At 40.2% G+C, this 20743-nt stretch overlaps 1 protein-coding gene and 1 non-coding gene across 16 annotated transcripts in view; both read left to right on the forward strand.

Annotated features, from left to right (window-relative positions):
- Nucleotides 1–20743, forward strand: part of LOC121484696 (zinc finger protein 780B-like) — a 44003-nt gene that overhangs the window by 13725 nt on the left and 9535 nt on the right. For 13 of the 15 annotated variants that reach the window (XM_041744234.1, XM_041744243.1, XM_041744246.1 and 10 more), the window contains one exon: nucleotides 1407–6903. In XM_041744234.1, coding sequence (XP_041600168.1) covers nucleotides 1407–4264 — 2858 coding nt within the window. In that variant the 3' untranslated portion in view covers nucleotides 4265–6903. Of the gene's footprint in view, nucleotides 1–1406; nucleotides 6904–8543; nucleotides 8746–15394; nucleotides 15464–18986; nucleotides 19079–20743 lie in introns of those variants that run through there. The other 2 variants (XM_041744247.1, XM_041744248.1) reach the window with 2 other exon arrangements.
- On the forward strand, nucleotides 10221–10330 carry LOC121485924. Its single transcript, XR_005986427.1, has one exon. It is a non-coding gene; the product is annotated as a U6 spliceosomal RNA (small nuclear RNA).

The raw sequence follows: 20743 nt of genomic DNA on the forward strand, positions 1-20743 counted from the left end.
GTGTTGGCATCTGCTGATTTTCTTTAACATGGTGATGTATTTCAGCAGGTAATCAACCTAGTTAAGGCTCAAGCTTTAAGTTTCTTTTCTTTTTTAAGATTTTATTTATTTATTTATTTATTTATTTGAGACACAGAAAAAGAAAGAGAGAGGCAGAGACGTAAGCAGAGGGAGAAGTAGGCTCCATGCAAGGAGCCCAGAGTGTGGGACTCGATCCCAGATTCCGGGATCACGTTTTGAGCGAAAGGCAGATGCTCAACTGTTGAACCACCCAGCCACAACCAACCATCCCTCAAGCTTCAAGTTTCTACCTGCCTTCTGTGGTTTGTTTTCCCATTGTGACCTATACATGGCCAATTGAGGGCTCAGATGTGCATTTGTTCCCATTTGAAACAAGTAATATGAGGACGATTCTATTTATCAATTTCAGTAGTTTTGAATGAATGATTATTGTGATAAACTTTTCCCAGTGGCTCACTTTTGTATTATATACCTTTATTATCAGTGCTTTACCAATTACTTAAAACCTATTCTGTGCTATGGGATTATTATTCAGTGGTGAATGCTATCAGGATTGTGTCTGCTCTTAGGCACATTTAGGAATAAGAAAATACACAATTAGAAATGAGCTAATGAATGAATGAACATATAATTAAAAAATTGTGAAGGCAACGAATGAGACTCTTAAATAAAGGAGAGGGATATAATTAGGTGGGCCTAGCAGGTATAGCTGTTCTGAGAAGACATTTGTTTTGGGCCTTAAAAATGAGAATGTTACAAGCAGCTCAGGCCACAGGATTCTTGTGTGATCAAACAGTCTGACCAAAGCATAAAGATATTAAAGAAAGGTTATATCATGTTCAAAGCACTAAGAGAAGACAGTATGGTAGAGATGGGGTCCAAAGGATGACAGTGGCTGCATAGGTGGTCTTGTTATCCATGGTAAAGGTTTTGGATTTTATTATAAGCGTAAGTACAAACCATTCAAAAGAGTTTTAAGTACGGATCCTTGAGCTTTGATCTGCCTTTGAATTAGATGTTAAAAATGCTAGAGATACTAAAAATACAGCATCTTAGTACTTATTCCTAAAAATTCTGATTCTGTGCATCTGAGCTGCTTGAATATCAGTATTTGTAACAAGCCTACCAGAAGATTTTGCTTAACACCTAAATTTCACAAGGTTAATCTCTTCCCCTATAATGAGCATCACCATCTAACATAAACTTTCTTCATTTTTGGAGCTTTTATCCTTTTTCAAATTCTCTGAAAATGTATTACATATACTTCAATATATGTGTTATTTTTTTCTATATACCTATATATTTTTGTATGTATATTTTTTAATGGATTTTGTATATATGTATACAGAAAGGTAAAATGTGTTTGCTTTCTCCTTTTCTTTCAGATTTGCAGTCAAATTATGGAGCTGAGAAGTTATCTCCAGAAAATGATATTTGTGAAATAAATTTGCCTAAACAGAGTATAAAGAAAATAAGTAAAACTCTTTGCCTCAAGACCTCCAATTTGAGAAATGACTCAAAATGCAGAAATAGATTTAGGGAACAACAGGAACATCAAGAGGCGTATATCAGTCAAAAGATAATAAGCTATGAAAAAATGCATACTTCTCATCGTATGTCTCTTATTCACACTACAAATACACCATATCAATGTAAGGAGTGTGGGAAGTACTTTAGTCGTGGTTCAAATCTTATTCAGCATCAGAGTATTCATACTGGAGAGAAACCCTATGAATGTAAGGAATGTGGGAAGACCTTTAGACTTCTTGTCCAACTTACTCGACATCAGAAATTTCATACTGGTGAGAAACCCTTTAAGTGTAAGGAATGTGGGAAAGCTTTTAGTCTTCCCACCCAGCTCAATCGCCATGAGAATATTCATACAGGTGAGAGACCATTTGAGTGTAAAGAATGCGGGAAGTCCTTTAATCGTAGCTCAAACCTTGTTCAACATCAGAGTATTCATACAGGTGCAAAGCCATATGGATGTAAAGAATGTGGGAAGGGCTTTAATCGTGGCTCAAATCTTGTTCAGCATCAGAAAATCCATTCTAGTGAGAAACCCTTTGAATGTAAGGAATGTAGGAAGACCTTTAAATATCATTACCAATTTATTGAACATTGTCATATTCATACTGGTGAGAAACCCTTTGAATGTAAGGAATGTGGGAAGGCATTTAGTCTTCTGATACAGCTTGCACGACATCAGAACATTCATACTGGTGAGAAGCCATTTAAATGTAAAGAATGTGGCAAGGCCTTCAGTCGTGGCTCAAATCTTGTTCAACATCAGAGTATTCATACTGGTGAGAAACCCTATGGTTGCAAGGAATGTGGAAAGGCTTTTAGACTTTACCTACAACTTTCTCGACATCAGAAAACTCATACTGGCGAGAAACCTTTTGAATGTAAGGAATGTGGGACAGCCTTCCAGTATCAGTACCAACTTGTTGAGCATCAACGAATTCATACAGGTGTGAAACCCTATGAATGTAAGGAATGTGGGAAGTTGTTTCGTCGTGGTTCAAATCTTATTCAACATCGGAGTGTTCATACTGGAAAGAAACCTTTTGAATGTAAGGAATGTGGTAAGGCCTTTAGACTCCATATACAACTTATTCGACATCAGAAATTTCATACTGGTGAGAAGCCCTTTGAATGTAAGAAATGTGGGAAAGCTTTTAGTATTCTCACCCAGCTTAATCGCCACGAGAATATTCATACAGGTGAGAGACCATTTGAATGTAAAGAATGCGGGAAGTCCTTTAATCGTGTCTCAAACCTTGTTCAACATCAGAGTATTCATGCTGGCATGAAACCATATGAATGTAAAGAGTGTGGGAAAGGCTTTAATCGTGGCTCAAATCTTGTTCAGCATCAGAAAATCCATTCTAGTGAGAAACCCTTTGAATGTAAGGAATGTGGGAAGACCTTTAGGTATCATTACCGACTTACTGAACATCATAGAATGCATACTGGAGAGAAACCCTTTGAATGTAAGGAATGTGGAAAGGCCTTTACTCTTCTGACACAGCTTACTCGACATCAGAACATTCATACTGGTGAGAAACCATTTAAATGTAAGGAATGTGGCAAGGCCTTCAATCGTGGCTCAAATCTTGTTCAACATCAGAGTATTCATACTGGTGAGAAACCCTATGGTTGCAAGGAATGTGGAAAGGCTTTTAGACTTCACCTACAACTATCTCGACATCAGAAAACTCATACTGGCGAGAAACCTTTTGAATGTAAGGAATGTGGGACAGCCTTCAGACATCAGTACCAACTTGTTGAGCATCAGCGAATTCATACAGGTGTGAAACCCTATGAATGTAAGGAATGTGGAAAGAGCTTTAATCGTGGGACAGACCTTAGAGTACATCAGAGAATTCACACTGGTGAGAAACCCTTTGAATGTAAGGAATGTGGGCAGTCCTTTAGACATCACTATCAATTTCTTGGACATTACAGAATTCATACTGGTGAGAACCCCTATGAATGTAAGGAGTGTGGGAAATGCTTTACTTGTGGTAGTGAACTTAGAGTACATCAGAGAATTCATACTGGTGAGAAACCATATCAATGTAAGGAGTGTGGGAAGGCCTTTAGTCGTAGCTCAAACCTTATTCAACATGTTAAAATTCATACTGGTGAGAAGCCCTATGAATGTAAGGAATGTGAAAAGGCCTTTAGCAATAATTATGAACTTACTGTACATCAGAGAATTCATACTGGTGAGAAACCTTATGAATGTAAGGAATGTGGGAAAACTTTTAGACTTAGTTCAGTTTTTACTGCCCATCAGAGAATTCATACAGGTATGAAACCCTATGAATGTAAAGAATGTGGAAAGACCTTTAGTTGTAGCTCAAACCTTATTCAACATGAGAGGATTCATACTGGTGAGAAACCTTATGAATGTAAGGAATGTGGGAAGGCCTTTAGACTTAGGTCAGTTTTTATTGCCCATCAAAGAATTCATACAGGTCTGAAGCCCTATGAATGTAAAGAATGTGGGAAAGCCTTTACTGTGAATGGTCAGCTTACTCGACATCAGAAAATTCATACTCACCAGAAGTCCTATGAATATAAGGAATGTGGGCAAACCTTCACTGGATATGAACAGCTTACTCAACATCAGAAAGTTCATAGTGGCAAGAAATCCTATGAATATAAAAAAAGGTGGGAAGACCTTTCATCATGGACTCAGATTTGCGCAACAGCACAGTATTCCTACTGGTGAGAAACTGAATAGAAGTAACGTGAAAAGATTTACAGTCACAGCAAACACCTTAGTGTTGAGAGGACATTCTGGTGAGAAAGTCTCTGAATGTAAAGAAATATGGGTTAGCCTTCATGTTCATAATTATGAAAGATTTTGCTAGGTATGTTAATTTCACATACTTAGAAAAGCCTTCAAACCCCAACTGGAGGAAAATTGTTGGAATAAATGTAAGTTAATGTCTACCTGAGGCAGATACTTTATCACCATTGCCATTTCATTACCTGTGTGACGTTAGATGCCTACCTCTGTGCATCATTTGTAAATGGCAACAATTTAAGTACATACTAGTGCAATTACAGGAATAAATGTGTTCTAGTACATGGAAAATCCTTAAAAGAGTATTTGGCACTTGTGCTCATAAAGAACAGCTTTTTTTTTTTTTTTTAAAGATTTTATTTATTCATGAGAGACAGAGAGAGAGAGAGGCAGAGACACGGGCAGAGGGAGAAGCAGGCTCCATGCAGGGAGCTCGACGCGAGACTCAATCCCAGGACTCCAGGACTACACCTTGGGCTGAAGGCAGGCACCAAACTGCTGAGCCACCTAGGGATCACCTAAAGAACAGCTTTTATGTTTCATTAATGTTGTTGGGAAAATAGTATTATTGTGAATAATTTAGAAAAACCTCATCCATTCCTTCATTATTACATTTTAAATAACTTGTTTTGTATAAACTTTCATGGGAAGTAAAGAATATGAGAGGATTTTCATTAAGAGTTCATTCCTTAAAACCCTATGGGTTTAGTGAGTGAGGAGATGTTGAAAAAACAGCTGTTGAAGAATCAGGGAGAGTTTTTGAAGTGATAAAAATATCAGCAGGCAGAAAATGTAGAATTTATTTCTCTGTCCAGAAGTTAAGATCAATATTAATGAAAGAATAGCAGAATAATAGCATCCATTTATGTACTCAATTTTATCATGAAAATTGCTACACATATGAAATGTTGAATGAACATCAGTATACCCATATGTAGATTCAAAGTACTTAACAGTTTGACATATTTATTTTTCTGTATATTCTATGTTGTACCATTGAGAATAGGCTTTAGACATCGTGATACTTTGACCTTTATTACATCAGTATGTATCCCCCAAACATAGACAATGTCACATATAGCCATGGTACCATAATTGCTTTTAAGGAAATTCTCCATAATTCATAATATCTTACCAAGTTTCTTCATTGGCTTCTAAAATGCCATTTACAGGAGTTCATCTTCTAAGTAGAATGCATTCCAGATTCTGTACTGCATTTGGTTGTTAGCTCTCTTTATTCTTTTTTAGTCTAGAACAGTGACTCATTTTCTTGGGTATCAGAATCATCTGTGGATTGGTAAAAATACAAAGATCCAGACCCACTAAGTCTCCATCTTTACTAGCTCTCAGGGGATTTTAGTGTGTACTATAATGAGCCACTGGTCTAGTACAATTCTCCTTTTACAAAAAAGTTAAATAATGTTGACTTTTGAGAAGTCCAGGAAAATTGTCTATCAGGTGTTTAATCTTTTAAATCATGTAAAAAGCAAGAAGTACAACTACAAACCATTGTTTACTAGTTTGTCTAATTGCTCCTGTGTTTACTTTTTTGAGATTTTTATTTCTCTATCTGGTTTGTGTTACCATCTGTTATCTTCATTTCACCTTGCAAGACTCCTTGAACATTTTTTTGCAGGATAGATTTAGTGAGCACCAACTCCTTTGGCTTTTGTTGATCTGGTAATGTCTTAATTTCTCTGTCCATGTTCAAGGACAGTTTTGCTGGATATAGGATTTTTGGTTGAAAGCTTTTTTTTTTTTCCTTTCCCATTTTGCATATATTGATCCACTGTCTTCTGGCCTCCAAAATTTCTGCTGAGAAATCTGATAATCTTATTGAATATTCATTGTATGTAGTAATGATTTACTTCTCTCCTGTCATCTTCAAGATTGTCTTTTGAAAGTTTGTAGTGTCTTGTGGATCTCTTTTTATCAACTATTTTTTTTTAAATTATTTATTCATGAGAGACATAGAGAGGCAGGCTCCATGCAGGGAGGCCGATGCAGGACTCGATCCCAGAACTCTAGGATCATGCCCTGGGCCGAAGGCAGACACTAAACCACTGAGCCTCCCAGGGATCTCTATCAATTTTTTTCATTGAAGTATAGTTGGCATAGGGATGGATCTTTTTTATTTCATTTTGTGTGGAGTTTGTTGTGCTTCTTGGATGTGTATGTCTTTAATCGAATGTGGGAAGTTTTCAGCATTATTTCATCAAATAATTCTTGAAATTTTTTTCTGCCATTCCTCCTGCCCCTTTCTCTTTCTTGGACTCCCATGATGCATATATTAGTCCCCATGATGGTATCCCAGAGGTCCTTTAAGCTATTTGCTTTTCCTTAATATTTTTCTTTCTGTTCCTCATACTCAGTAATTTTCATTGTTCTATATTCAGGTTCTCTGAGGCTTTCTTTTGCTTGCTCAAGTCTGGTTTTGGCTCCCTCTAGTGATGTTTTCATTTCAGTACTTTTCAGCTCCAGAATTTCTTTTTTCTTTTTTAGATTTTATTTATTTATTTATTTTCTTTTTTAGATTTTCATTTCTTTATTGATACACATTATTTTCCTGACTTTCTCCACATTTTCCTTTAGTTCTTTGAGAATTTTTTTTAAAAGATTTTATTTATTCATGAGAGACACAGATAGAGAGGCAGAGACACAGGGAGAGGGAGAAACAGGCTCACCGCAGGGAGCCCAATGCGGGACCTGATGCCAGAATTCTGGGATCATACCCTGAGCCAGAGGCAGACTCTCACCCACTGAGCCACCCAGGCGTCCCTCTGAGCATTTTTAAGGCAGTTGTTTTAAAGTCTTTGTCTACTATATCTGCCATCAGTTCTTTTTTTAGGAACAGTTTCTGTTGATAAATTTGTATTTTCTTTAAATGCTCCACACTTTCCTATTTCATTGTATGCCTTTTGATTTTGATGTTGTAAGCAAGTAAGGAGATGGGGCAGAGGGAGAATCAGGCCCCCCACTGAGCAGGGAGCCCAATGTGGGACTCAATCCCAAACTCTAAGATCATGACTTGAGCCAAAGGAAAATGCTTAACTGACTAAGCCACCAAAGTACCCCAGGGATTTTAAATTTTATTTTCCAGCTTTACTTCTTTTTTTTTTTTTTTTAAGATTTTATTTATTTGAGAGAGAGTGAGCACATACAGGAAGCAGCAGAGGGAGAAGCAAGCTCCCTGCTCAGCAGGGAGCCTGATGTGGGGCTTGATCCCAGGACCCCAGGATCACAACCTGAGCCAAAGGCAGATGCTTTAACTAACTGAGCCACCCAAGTGCCCCATCCAGCTTTACTTTTTTTACTTGGGAATGAGTCTGCAGAGATAACTTTTTGTTCTATAATATAGAAGTGGAAACTAAGGCCTTAAGTCAGAAAAGATTTAAGATCTATAAGCTTCACACATCCTTGGCACAGAGATGGCCTACAATAATCAAAAACCAGAATTAAAACCAAAAACCAAAAAAAAAAATAAAAATAAAAATAAAACCAAAAACCAAAACTAGGGATCCCTGGGTGGCTCAGCGGTTTGGTGCCTGCCTTTGGCCCAGGGCACGATCCTGGAGTCCCTAGATCGAGTCCTGCATTGGGCTCCCGGCATGGAGCCTGCTTCTCCCTCTGCCTGTGTCTCTGCCTCTCTCTCTCTATGTCTATCATGAATAAATAAATAAAATCTAGAAAAAAACAAACAAAAACCAAAACTAAACAACCTCCAAAAAACCCCAGCAAACTCTGGGGAAGAGAGAGAATCTGATTTCCAGGGTTACCACATCTATTAGATCCAAATGGCATCCCTACCATCATTTTTTTAAAATTTATTTATGATAGACACACAGAGAGAGAGAGAGAGAGGCAGAGACACAGGCAGAGGGAGAAGCAGGCTCCATGCCGGGAGCCCGCCACGGGACTCGATCCTGAGACTCCAGGATCGCACCCTGGGCCAAAGGCAGACACCAAACTGCTGAGCCACCCAGGGATCCCCCTTACCATCATTTTTGAAAGATAACTTTACTGGTTATAGGATTGGTTGGTGGGTTTTTTTCTTTTTAGCAATTTGAATGTTATCCCACTGCCTTCTGGCCTCTTGTTTCTGATGAGAAGTATGCTGTTAATCTTATTGAGGTACCCTGTGGGTGATACATTGTTTTCCTCTTGCTGCTTTCAAGATATTCTCCTTGTCTTTGACTTTCAGCATTTTTTACCACGATGTATCTGTGAGTGTCTGCACACATCCTGCTGGGAGTTTGTTGAGCTTCTGGTAGGTATAGATTAATGTTTATCAAAATAGTGGAGATGGTTTGGGGCACCTAGGTGGCTCAGTTGGTTAAGCATCTGGCTGTTGGTTTAGGTTCAGGTCATGGTCTTGGGGTCCAGAGTTCAAGCCCGGTGTTGGGCTCCATGCTCAGTGTGGAGTCTGTCTCTATTCTCTCTTTGTTTCTCTCATAAATAAATAAAATCCTTTTTAAAACTGGGAATGGGGGATGCCTGGGTGTCTTAGCAGTTGGGTGTCTGCCTTTGGCTTGGGGCATAATCCCAGGGTCCCAGGATCGAGTCCCACATTGGGCTTCCTGCAGGGAGCCTGCTTTTCCCTCTGCCTATGTCTCTGCCCCTCTCTCTGTGTCTCTCATGAATAAATAAATAAAATCTTTTTTAAAAATTGGAGATGGTTTTAGCCATTATTTCTTTAAATATTTTTCCTCATTTTTTTCTTTAAGATTTTATTTATCTACTCATGAGAGACAGAGAGAGAGAGAGAGAGGCAGAGACAGGTAGAGGAAGAAACAGGCTCCCTGCAGGGAGCCTGATGTAAGACTTGATCCTGGGACCCTGGGATCACACCCTGAGCCAAAGGCAGACGATCAACCACTGAGCCACCCAGGTGTCCCTCTCATGAATTTTTTAATACTAGTTACACTATTCTTCAACTCTAGAATTGCCATTTTGTCCTTTTTATTACATGCATCTCTTTATTAATATTCTCTACTTGATAAAATATTGTCTTCATACTTTGCTTTGTTCTTGTCCCTTTTTCTTACTGAAAACTGGATATATTAGGTAACATATTGTAGCAATTCTGAATATCAATGCCTCCTCCCACCCCCAGACTTGCTTTTGTTGTTGTTGTTTGCTTATTTGTGTTGTGTTTTAACTAGGCTATTTTACTGAAATCCACTTCCCCTTGCAGTGTGAAGCATTTAGTGTTATGCTTGTGTGTGTTCTCAGTCACCTGGGATGACAAGAGTCACTGACTATCTTTTTGCCTGATCTCTTTGTGAAGCAATCCGCCTCATTTGATATTATTTCCAGCTCATTATGCTCCACTGATTTCCTGCTGATTGCTCTGCTGTTTTCAACAATTGCTTGGAGGCATAAATTTCTTAGTAGTCTGATCCAATTTAATTCAGGAAGGGCTAGTTTTTAAGGTCAACCTTTGAGGAGTGTTTTAATCTCAGGATTTGTAGCATATATAGACATTCATATCTACATATACTAATCACAGAAAGAGGGAGGGTGGAATGGAACTATATAGGAGTAACATTTATATAAGTCACTGGAATTAAGTTGCTATAACTTTGAAGTCAATTCTACATTAGGATGTATGTATATGGTAGGGACGCCTGGGTGGGTCAGTTGGTTAAGCATCTGCCTTCAGCTCAGGCTATGATCTTAGGGTCCTGGGATCAAGCCCTGCATCAGGCTTTCTGCTCAGCAGGGAGTCTGCTTCTCCCTCTCCCTCTGCTCCTCTCCTCTGCTCTTGCTTTCTTTCTCTCTCTCTCAAATAAATAAAAATTTTAAAAAATCTTTTAAAAGATGTATATAATATGTTTTAGAGAATCTATTTAAAAATAATTTTTAAGTACAGTGAATGATTGCTCACTTTGGCAATACATATTCTAAAATTGGAACAATACAGAGAAGATTAGCACGGCTCCTGTGCAAGGACCATACACAAAAATTCATGAAGCATTCCACATTTTTTTAACTATAGAGAACAGAGTTTCTGGAGGGAAGGTAGATGTGGGGCTAGGTTAAATAAGTGATGGGTTAATAGGGCATTTGTGATGAGCACTAGGAGTTGTATGTAAGTGATGAATCAATCCTTTTTTAAAAAAAAAAGATTTTGTTTATTTATTCATGAGAGATAGAGAGGCAGAGACACAGGCAAGAGGGAGAAGCAGGCCTCATGCAGGGAGCCTGATGCGGGACTCAATCTTGGGACTCCAGGATCACACTCTGGGCCAAAGGCAGGTGCTAAATGGCTGATCCACTCAGGGATCCCTGAATCGCTCAATTCTACACCTGAAACTAATATTACACTTTATGTTAACTGGAATTTAAATACAAAACTTGAAAAAAAATGTAGTGAGTGAGTGAGGAGAGAATCAAAATGTGCCACGGTGAAAAATCAACTAAACACAAAGGAAAGCAATAATGGAGAAAATGAGGGACAATAAAACTACAAGATAAAGGAAACAACAAAATGTCAAAAGTAAGTCATTATCAGTAATTGCTTTAAATGCAAGGTGATTAAACTCAACCAAAAGATGTAAATTGGCAGAATGGATATAAAACAGAATCCAACTGTATACTGTCTACAAGAGATTCACTTAAGATCCAAGAAACACACACACACACAATAGATCCAAGACACATAAGTTGAAAATGAAATGATTGAGAAAAATATTGCAAATACCAATTTAGAGCAGGAAGGGCTATACTAATACACAAAATAAGCTAAATTAAAAACTGCTACAAGAGACAAGGACATTATATAATACAATGATAATGAGGTCAGTATAGCAAGAAGATATATCAATTAAAACGTGGCAAACATCTGGGCAGCCCGGGTGGCTCAGTGGTTTAGCGCTGCCTTCAGCCCAGGGCGTGATCCTGGAGACCCAGGATTGAGTCCCACATCAGGCTCCCTGCATGGAGCCTGCTTCTCCTACCTGTTTCTCTGCCCCTCTCTCTCTCCTTTCTGTGTTTCTCATGAATAAATAAATAAAATCTTTAAAAAAAAAAAAAAGTAGCAAACATCAGAGCTCTGAAATATATGAAGCAAATGTTGCCAGAATTGAATGGAGAGACTTAAGTACCCTACTTTTTTTTTAAATTTTATTTATCCATGAGAGACACAGAGAGAGGCAGAGACACAAGCAGAGGGAGAAGCAGGCTCCATGCAGGGAGCCCGATGTGGGACTCGATCCTGAGTCTCCAGGATCACGCCCTGGGCTGAAGGCAGCGTCAAACCGCTGAGCCACCTGGGCTGCCCAGTACTCTACTTTCAATAATATATAGAACAAACAGGCCATCAATAGGAAAATAGAGGACTTGAGAAATACTGTAGGTAATTGGACCTGACAGATATACAGAACATTCCACCCAACAATAGAATATGTTTTTGTCAAGTGCACATGGAATATTCTTCAGGGTAAACCATATGTTGAGCCACACAACAAGTATTAATAAATTTTAAAAGATTGAAACTAGAATTCGGTAGCACAAAGAAAACAAAAAACTCAATATGTGGAAATTAATCAATACCCTCTTAACTAATGAGTTAAGAAATCACAAGGGAAATTAGAAAAGATCTTGAGACCAATGAAAACAAAAACACAAACTACCAAAATTTGTGAGATGCAACAGAAGCAGTACTGAGAGGAAAATTTATAGGATTAAATGTCTATATTAAAAAGATTTCAGGGGATCCCTGAGTGGCTCAGCGGTTTAGCCTCTGCCTTCGACCCAGGGCATTATCCTGGAGTCCTGGGATCGAATCCTGCATCAGGCTCCCTGCATGGAGCCTGCTCTCCTTCTGCTTGTGTCTCTGCCTCTGTGTGTGTGTGTGTGTGTGTGTGTGTGTGTGTGTGTGTGTGTTTCATGAATAAATAAATTAAATCTTAACAAAATAAAAATAAATAAAATGATTTCAAATCAACCGAACATTACACCTAAGGAACTAGAAGATAAAAACTAAACCTGTAGGTACTAGAAGGAAAGAACTAATAAAGATCAGAGTAGAGAAAATAGAGGATAGAAAAATAGTAGGGACAATTACTGAAATAGAAGAGGAAATTAATGAAACCAAGAGTTGTTTCTCCAAAGAAATCAACACATTGACAAGTCATTAGCTAGGCAGACTAAAAGGAGAGAAGACTCAAATAACTACACTAGAAATGAAAGAGATGGAGGTTTCCCAAAATGTTAAAAATAGAACTACCCATCCAGCAATTGCACTACTAGATATTTACCCAAAGGATACAAAAATACATATTCAAAGGGATACATGCACCCCAATGTTTATAGCAGCAGCATCAATAGCCAAACTATGGAGAGAGCCCAAATGCCCATTGACTGATGAATGGACAAAGAAGATAGGGTATATATATACAATGGAATAATTACTCAGCCATCAAAAAGAATGAAATCTTGTAACTACATGGATACAGCTAGATGTATTATGCGTAGTGAAATAAGTCAGAGAAGGACAAATACCATATGATCTCACTCATGTGGAACTTAAGAAAGAAAACAGATGAATAAATAGGAGAGTGGGGAAAAAAAGGAGAGAGGGAAACAAGCCATAAGAGACTTTTAATGACAGAGAACAAATTGACGGTTGATGAAGGGAGGTGCATGGGGGATAGGCTAGATGGATGATGGGTATTAGGGAGGGCACTTGTTATGATGAGCACTGGGTGTTGATTATAAGTTATGAATCACTGAATTGTATTCCAGAAACCAATATTGCTGTATGTTAGCTATCTGAAATTTAAGTTAAAAAAATAAAGAAATGAAAGAAGTGATAATATCAATTTTACAAAAGAGAGTATTATGAACAATTTTGTGCCAGCAAACTGGATAGTCTAGATAAAATGGACACATTCCTAGAAACACAACCTACGAAGACTGAGTCATGAAGAAATAGAAAATCTAAAAATACTTAAGAAAGGAGATTGAATCAGCAATCCAGTGCCTTCCAACAAAGAAAAGCTTAGGGCCAAACAGCCTCACTGGTGAATTTTTCCAAATGATTTTAGATCTTAATTCTTTTTTGGTATCATAGGCATGTATGTAAAGTTACAAATTTCCCACTAAAAACATCTTTTAACATTGTCTCTCTTTCTACGGCTTGTTGCATTTCTCCCAAGGTACCTGGAAAGAGTCCCAGGGCCAGCCACAGTGTTATTGCTCCAGCAGTAACAGCTTGATTCTCATCTCAGCTTCCCTTCTGATCTGAACCCAGGTGTCTGACTCATCTGCCTTCCATATTTTTCTTCCTTGCTGTTTTTTGTTTTGTTTTGTAAAAAAGAAAATGAAGGAAAACATCCAAACAAGTGAGAATAATATATAACTCTCTCAATTTTTGTAAGTTTGTAATAACACTTTATGTGATTACCATCTCTTGCTGTGAAGAACAAACCCCAGGCTCTACACTAAAATTACCCTGTAGCTGCCGCATCCACCCACCCACCCAAAGAACTTCTGTTCTTTCCTCCTAGGCACAAGGGCAGAGAACTGCATTGGGCTGGGGTAGCCCTGCAGACCCATGACTCTGGAAGGCTGCAGACACTGCCTTCCCTCATCATTAGCTGGCCCTTCGGTTCTCTGAGCAGAAGACTTAACTGTGAACAAGCAGACCAATAAAACTAGAATTTGTACTGTCAAAAAAAATAATAAAACTTGTAAATGGATCTTTATGACAGTATTATCCACAATAGCCAAAACGTGGAAACAACTTACTGTCCATCAACAGGTGGATAAACAAAATGTGGCTGTTGTGAGACGAATTTGTCTCCCCAACATTTATATATTGAAGTCTTAGCACCTAGTACTTCAGAATGTGATGGTATTTGGAGATAGGGTATTCAAAGAGGTAATTAAAATCTAGTGAGGTCATGAAGGTAGGCCCTAATTCAATGATTAGTGTCTTTATAAAAAAGAGATTAGGGCACAGGCTTGTCCATACAGAAGGAAGACCATGTGAAGAGAAAGGGAGAAGATGGCCAAGAGAAGAAACAACTCTACTGACACATTTATGTTGAACATTTAGCCTGGACAACTATGAGAAAATACATTTCTGTTGTTTAAGCCACCACTCTGTGATACTTTGTCATGGCAGTCCTCACAAACAAATATAGTGGAATATCCACACAAGGAGTTATCATGCAGCCATAAAAGGAATGAAGTAGTGATATACACTATAACTGGGATGAACCTTGAAAAACATTATGCTAGGTGAAAAGAATATAACAATAGTCACAAGAGACCACATGTTATATGATCACATTCAGATGAAATTCCAGAATAGAAAAATCCAGAGACAGAAAGTAGACTAATGGTTGCTTATGGCTTCAAGGACTAGGGATGGGGTGGGGAGCAGGGGTTGTCTTTTTATTATTGAGTTGTGGTTATGTGTAAAATTGCTATAAACATTCCCAAACAAGTTTTCTGTAGGTATATATTTCTAATTCTCTTGCATAAATACCCAGGAGTAAAACTACTAGATCATAGTGTAAATCCATGTTTAATTTTTATAAGAAATGCCAAATCGCTGTACAAAGCTGTACAGTTTATACTCTTATAAGCAATACATGACAGTAGCAGTTTCTCTATAGTCTTGTTAACATTTGACGTTGCCTATCTTTTACATAGTAGACACGTTGTACTTGCTGTTGTGATTGCTTTGTGTTTTTCTTGGTGACTTGAGGACTCATCATAATATAGTTTTTACAAATGTTGTATTATCTCCAAATGTTTTTAGACCCTGGCTAGAAGGCAATCAGTTGCTCTTCTTGAGCTACTGGTTAAGCACACACCCTAACTAACTCTCTCATTGGGCATTCACATTCCAAGACACTATACACTTGCCCTAATTGCCCCAGGACCAGGTACCAGACAACCAGGGACAGCCCCTCTTCCCCAGAGCCTGCTGAAATTATTCAAAGTAGCAGTCCTAAGCCTGTCTATCTTGCCTCCTTCATTCCTTTCCACAGAAACAACAATAAAGATGATCGCCCACGGTTTTCTTCTCTCCCACAGCCTTGTGTATGACCCTGGCACTTCTCCAGAGTGACCCTATATGGCATGCTGTGTTCCTCCCTGGGAACTGTAAGTATAATAAACTATAAAACTCTTTGTCCTCTGGATCTGCATTACCATACCTCACATTACTTTTAACCAAGTAATGTGGTTAAAACACTCATGCTGTGGACTCTTTTATTTGTTTGTTTCTGTGGTGCTTATTGGACATTTGTATATCTTTTGTGAAGTCTCTGTTTTCATCTTTAACCCATTTTTTTGTTGTTTTTGACTTTCATCCTATTAAGTTGTATTTCTTTAGATATGCTAGATAAAAGCCCTTTTTTGGATATGTTTCATGAATACTTAATGCCAGTCCCTAACTTCATTTTCATTGTCCTGATGGTATCTTTTTTTTTTTTTTCCTGATGGTATCTTTTGATGAGAATTTTTTAGTTTTATTGAAGTTCAATTTATATGTTTTTTAAAGATTTTATTTATTTGACAGAGAGAGAGCACAAGCAGGTGAAGCAGCAGGCAAAGGGAGAGAGAGAGGCAGACTCCCTGCTGAGCAGGGAGCCCAATGGGGAGCTTGATCCCAGGACCCCAGTATCGTGACCCAAGCTGAAGGCAGACGCTTAACTGACTGGGCCACCGAGGTGCCCCTTAACCAGTTTTTCTAAGGGTAAGGCTTTTTGGGTACTCCAAGGTCATGATGATATTCCACCATATTTCATTCTTGAAACTTTATAATTGTTTATATCTATGATCCACCTTGATGTAATTTGGGGGTATGGTGTTAAATATAGGGTAAGATTAATTTTCCCAAGTTTATCCAGTTGTTCCAGCACCCTTTTTTGAAAGAACTGTCCTTTCCCACATTGAACTGCCTTAAAGATTTTAGGACAATGAAATGACTGTACAAGTGTAAGTCTACTTCTCAATCCTCTGTTTTATTCCACTTATCAATTTATTATTATAGCAACACCACATTGACTTGATGATTCTAGCTTCACAGTAAATCTTGAGTTCAGGTAGTGTAAACCACCACTACCTCCCTTGTTCTTCTTTTAAAATATCTTGAAGTGTTCTAAGTCCTTTGCATTTTCACATATTTATAATCAACTGAGCAATTTCTGCAGAAGTGCCTGTTGAGATTTTGTTTTGTTGTAAAGATTTTATTTATTTATTTACGAGTGACACCGAGAGAGGTAGAGATAGGCAGAGGGAGAAGCACGATCCCGGCCGGGAGCCTGATGCGGGACCTGACTCCAGGACCCCTGGATCAGGACCTGAGCCAAAGGCAGACACTCAAGCGCTAGGCCACCCAGGTGTGCCCATCACAGCTGTTTTCCAATGTAGTCAGGCCTTATCTCAGGGAAAGTGTGGTCCTTCATTCCTCAAGGGCAATGTTCTGCAAATCCCCAAGAGTAGGTTACTTCTGCTACAGATCAAGGGACTTAGGTCAACAAGCAAGGAGTGCACACGCTTAAAGCGAGTTGACCCTTAAGTCCAGTTGGGGTGCTGTTGCACTATTCTAATTCCCCTGTCCAAGTAGCTTTTAAAAGCTCCATTATGCAAACGACATCTTGCAGGGCAGATTTATAGTAGTAGAAACAAGTCACCTCCAGCCAGAGAGGGCAATGGGTTCCGCAGCCCTGGCAGACAGACTGCCGCTGGCACATGCGCTCACGAGGCCAGGTATGCAGGGCCACGCGCCCCATTCTATAAAATACACCCAGATAATCCCGCTGGGACTGGCTAATGAGAAGAGTCAGCCGAGGGTCGCCTGGGTGGCTCAGTGGTAGAGCCTCTGCCTTTGGCCCATGTCGTCAGGCCGGAGTCCCGCGTCAGGCTCCCCGCAGGGTGCGAGCTTCTCCCTCTGCCTAGGTCTCTGCCTCTCTCTGTGTGTCTCTCCTGAATAAATAAATAAAATCTTTAAAGAGAAGAGGAGACAGCCGAGAGTCCACACGCTGGAGGACCCAGCGCCTGGATGAGCGGCGAGGCTCCCACCGAGCAGCCAGCCCCAGGGTGCGTGCGAGCTAGGCTCTGCCGGAAGCGGTGGCGGACCCGGCTGCAGCCCCCCGCGCCCCGGTCTTGCGCCTGCGCCTTCGGAGCCCCCGCGCGCCCACCGCAGAGCGCGTCTTCCACCAGCCGGGTGCGAGTGGTGGTCGCGGGGACTCCCTGGCGGCGGGGGGTGCATTGGGGTGGCTCAGCCTCCGCGCCCCCCCCCCCCCCCCGTGAGTTAGCAGCAGTCAGAGGAAGAAGGCGGCGCTAGGTGAGGCGGAGGCGGGCTCTGAGGATGGAGCTGCCGCCAGTGAAGAGCCCAGAGCTCGTGGGGCCCGGAGCCCCAGCCCCTTGCGCGGGTGAGGAGCAGCGGAGGGGGCGTGCGACCGACTGTGACTCGCCGTGCGTGTGTGTGCGCGCGCCCGGCTCTGTGGTGCATGTCACCGACCCGCTTTCCTGCTGCTTTGCCCGCTCTCCCTTCGCAGCCCCGAGTGTCGGCGCAGAGCACTGTGCTCACGTTTCCCCAAGAGGACAGTCAGTATTGGGCCCTAGGCAGAAGGTTCCCAGCAGGAAGGCACGGACCTGGGCTTGGGGTGGCACTTTTAGAGCCAGCAGTGTCCCTGAGAGGGACGCCCTGGAGGAAATGGTGGGAGAGACCCTACTTGCAGGCGCTGTGGGTGCAGCTACGTTTGTCCGAACCACAGCATCCCCATACCTCTGATCCTAAGAATCTTGGCTCCAGCCTCCTGCTCACAGTTGGTAGTGTGTGTGACATCAGGGCAGATGTGGCCCTGGAGGGGATTTTCTCCGTCTGTATAGCTCTTAAAAGGGCCTGGTGCCTCGTGATTTCCTTCTTCCCCAGTCCCGCTATTCTACAAAAGAAGGATCTTGAGAAGGAGGAAAAACTGTTGCACATCTGAAAGTGTAGATTCGTTGAGTTTGTTTTCATCTTTGTTCTAAATGCATGTTTGTTTTCAGTGCATGGAAACGTTTACTTTTCTTTTCCTGAAATGTCCAATGGCCTATCCTAGGCCTGCCTTCCCAGTGAATGCTGGGCCAGGCAGAGAGATTCCTCCCCTCCTTTTTCAAATCATTGCTCTGCACTCACTATTGGTAATAGTAAGAAATGCACATTTTGCAGTCTAGTGAAAGTTTTGCTTTATTGATATTAATATGTTGGTTGAATCATATCATGAGTCTCCAAAACCTCACTTTAAAAGTAAGGCAATATTATTCATGGCAGTTTGACTGATGTGACGAATGACATAGTTGTTTGCTGTTTAAGGCTTTTGGGAGCAGGAATGTAATTGGAAGTCTGAGATCTGTGTCATCAGAGGCACAGGTTTTTCCAAGGAATCAATGGACTGAGACTTATGCTTATAGAGTTTGTTATAAGAAAAGAAAGTGCATATAAGTAAAGTAATATTCATAATGATGAACAATAAAACTCCCAATTTCAATTTTTTTATGAATCTCCTTTACTAAAATTTGGGATTCAAAGACATTTTACAAGGATTATATCCAACGTTGAGTAACGTTGGTTACTCAGTGGAGGAGAGAGAATCATATACTGTTCTGTCTTCTTTGACCAGATTTTATTATTCAGTCTGCAGATACCCTTCACCTGATTTATGTTCATTCAAAGAAGAATCTTAGCAGTAAAAAGATCTCCTATTGAAGAAGAATGTTCAAGAACTGGTAAGCTCTATTTATGATGGTCAAATTGATTTCTGCTCCCACATATATCAAACCAGTTTGCTTCTTCTAAGATTTAAAACAAGTTTTAATTGGATATAGATTTATTTTATACTTAAGATTATGGAATTAGTGTTCACTTTTTGTAATTATTCAGTTACATCACATGGGGAAATTACAAAGAAGAAAATTAAAACAGCCTCAATATCTCTATTAATATTTTGGGGAAGTATATTTTAGCAAAATTTTTCTTTGCACTTGTATATATATATGTGATGTGTGTATGTATTTCTGCAGAATAGAAGTTGTACTAAGTGAATATTCAGAGGGCACAGAGACTCTCCAACTCCTATTTAGTAAAAGTCATTCTAGCTGACCACAAGTTTCTTATACCTCCATGAATATAGGAAGAAGACCAAAGTGCCAGTGAACTTTTCTAGTTTGATACCTTCCAGGTGTTTATACCTATTAGGGTTTTATAAAGCAATTAAGGGTAATTATTATGGCACAATTTATCGAATAAGCCTTTCAGGATTACACTTTTTTTTAGATTTTTAAGGTTGCTTTTACAACCTTATATCTGTAACTATAGCCTGAGTAGGATGAGGAGGGTGTTCATGCAGGGGGTGGCTTGGTACAGGGTGATAGTCCAAGTGGTGGCAGTCCAAGGGTGGAATGCACCAGCAGGGGGTGTCAGCCTGAGCAGGATAAGGAGGGTGTCCACATAGGATGACTGAGGTGTCGGCATGAGATTTCAAAGCCCAAGCAGAGTAAAGAGGACATCTGGATATTAATACTGCCCAGCTTTGGGTGTTGGGCCTCAAATAGGAGGAATGTTGGGGACATTCATGTGGGTCAGGTAGGAGGTAGTGAGTGTCACAGTCCAGGTAAGATGAGGAAAGCATCCACACGGAGCAGGGGGCAGGAGCAGTGATGGGAGTTTGTTATGTCTGGGGGTGGGGAGGGGGTGGGAAGAGACTGTCAAGTCAGTCAACACATCTAGGGTAGTGGGAGCCAAGCTTTTCCCTGTGTCACAGCAGGGAGTCACACATATCAAAGGGGAAAAAATGAGATGGGGCTTTGTGATGTTAGGTTAACTAGATGTAATAGTCTGAACTTAAAATTTTCTATGTGGTAGATATAAAAAATATAAGCAGATGCTGGGCCGCTCAGGTTGCCAGATTCACATCTGGGGATTGCACCACCCTGCTGCTCCTTGTAGGGCTCTGGATTCCAGCATCTGCCTGGCCTGCTCTGTTGCTGCTTCAGCAAGAGAAGTCACTGTGCTGAGCAACTCCTATCCTATCACATTACACAGTATATGCACCTTAAGATCCTGATGAAAAGGCAAAATGTCCAAGTAATGTTTAGGGATAATTTGTGAGGGCAAGTCCAAGAAACGATGTGGTCATCAGGATGTTAAGCACCATTTTCTTCTGGATGAGTTATCCTGATGCTTCATTATCCTCCTCTTGCCCTGCGGCTGACATAGAAGACAGTGTTAGAGTCATCGGAGTTGGCTGTGCTGTGACCCATGCCATCAGGACATGGCTTCTGGTCTGTGCCTACTGGGGTGATGTTTGTCATGTTGCTGCATTGGTGCTCTGTGACAAGCAAGAGAGTCATTTTTAACAACTTAGCGGTACACGCTCTGTCATCTCATCTGAG

The sequence above is a fragment of the Vulpes lagopus genome, chromosome 2 (assembly GCF_018345385.1).
Source record: "Vulpes lagopus strain Blue_001 chromosome 2, ASM1834538v1, whole genome shotgun sequence".
NCBI lineage: Eukaryota > Metazoa > Chordata > Mammalia > Carnivora > Canidae > Vulpes > Vulpes lagopus.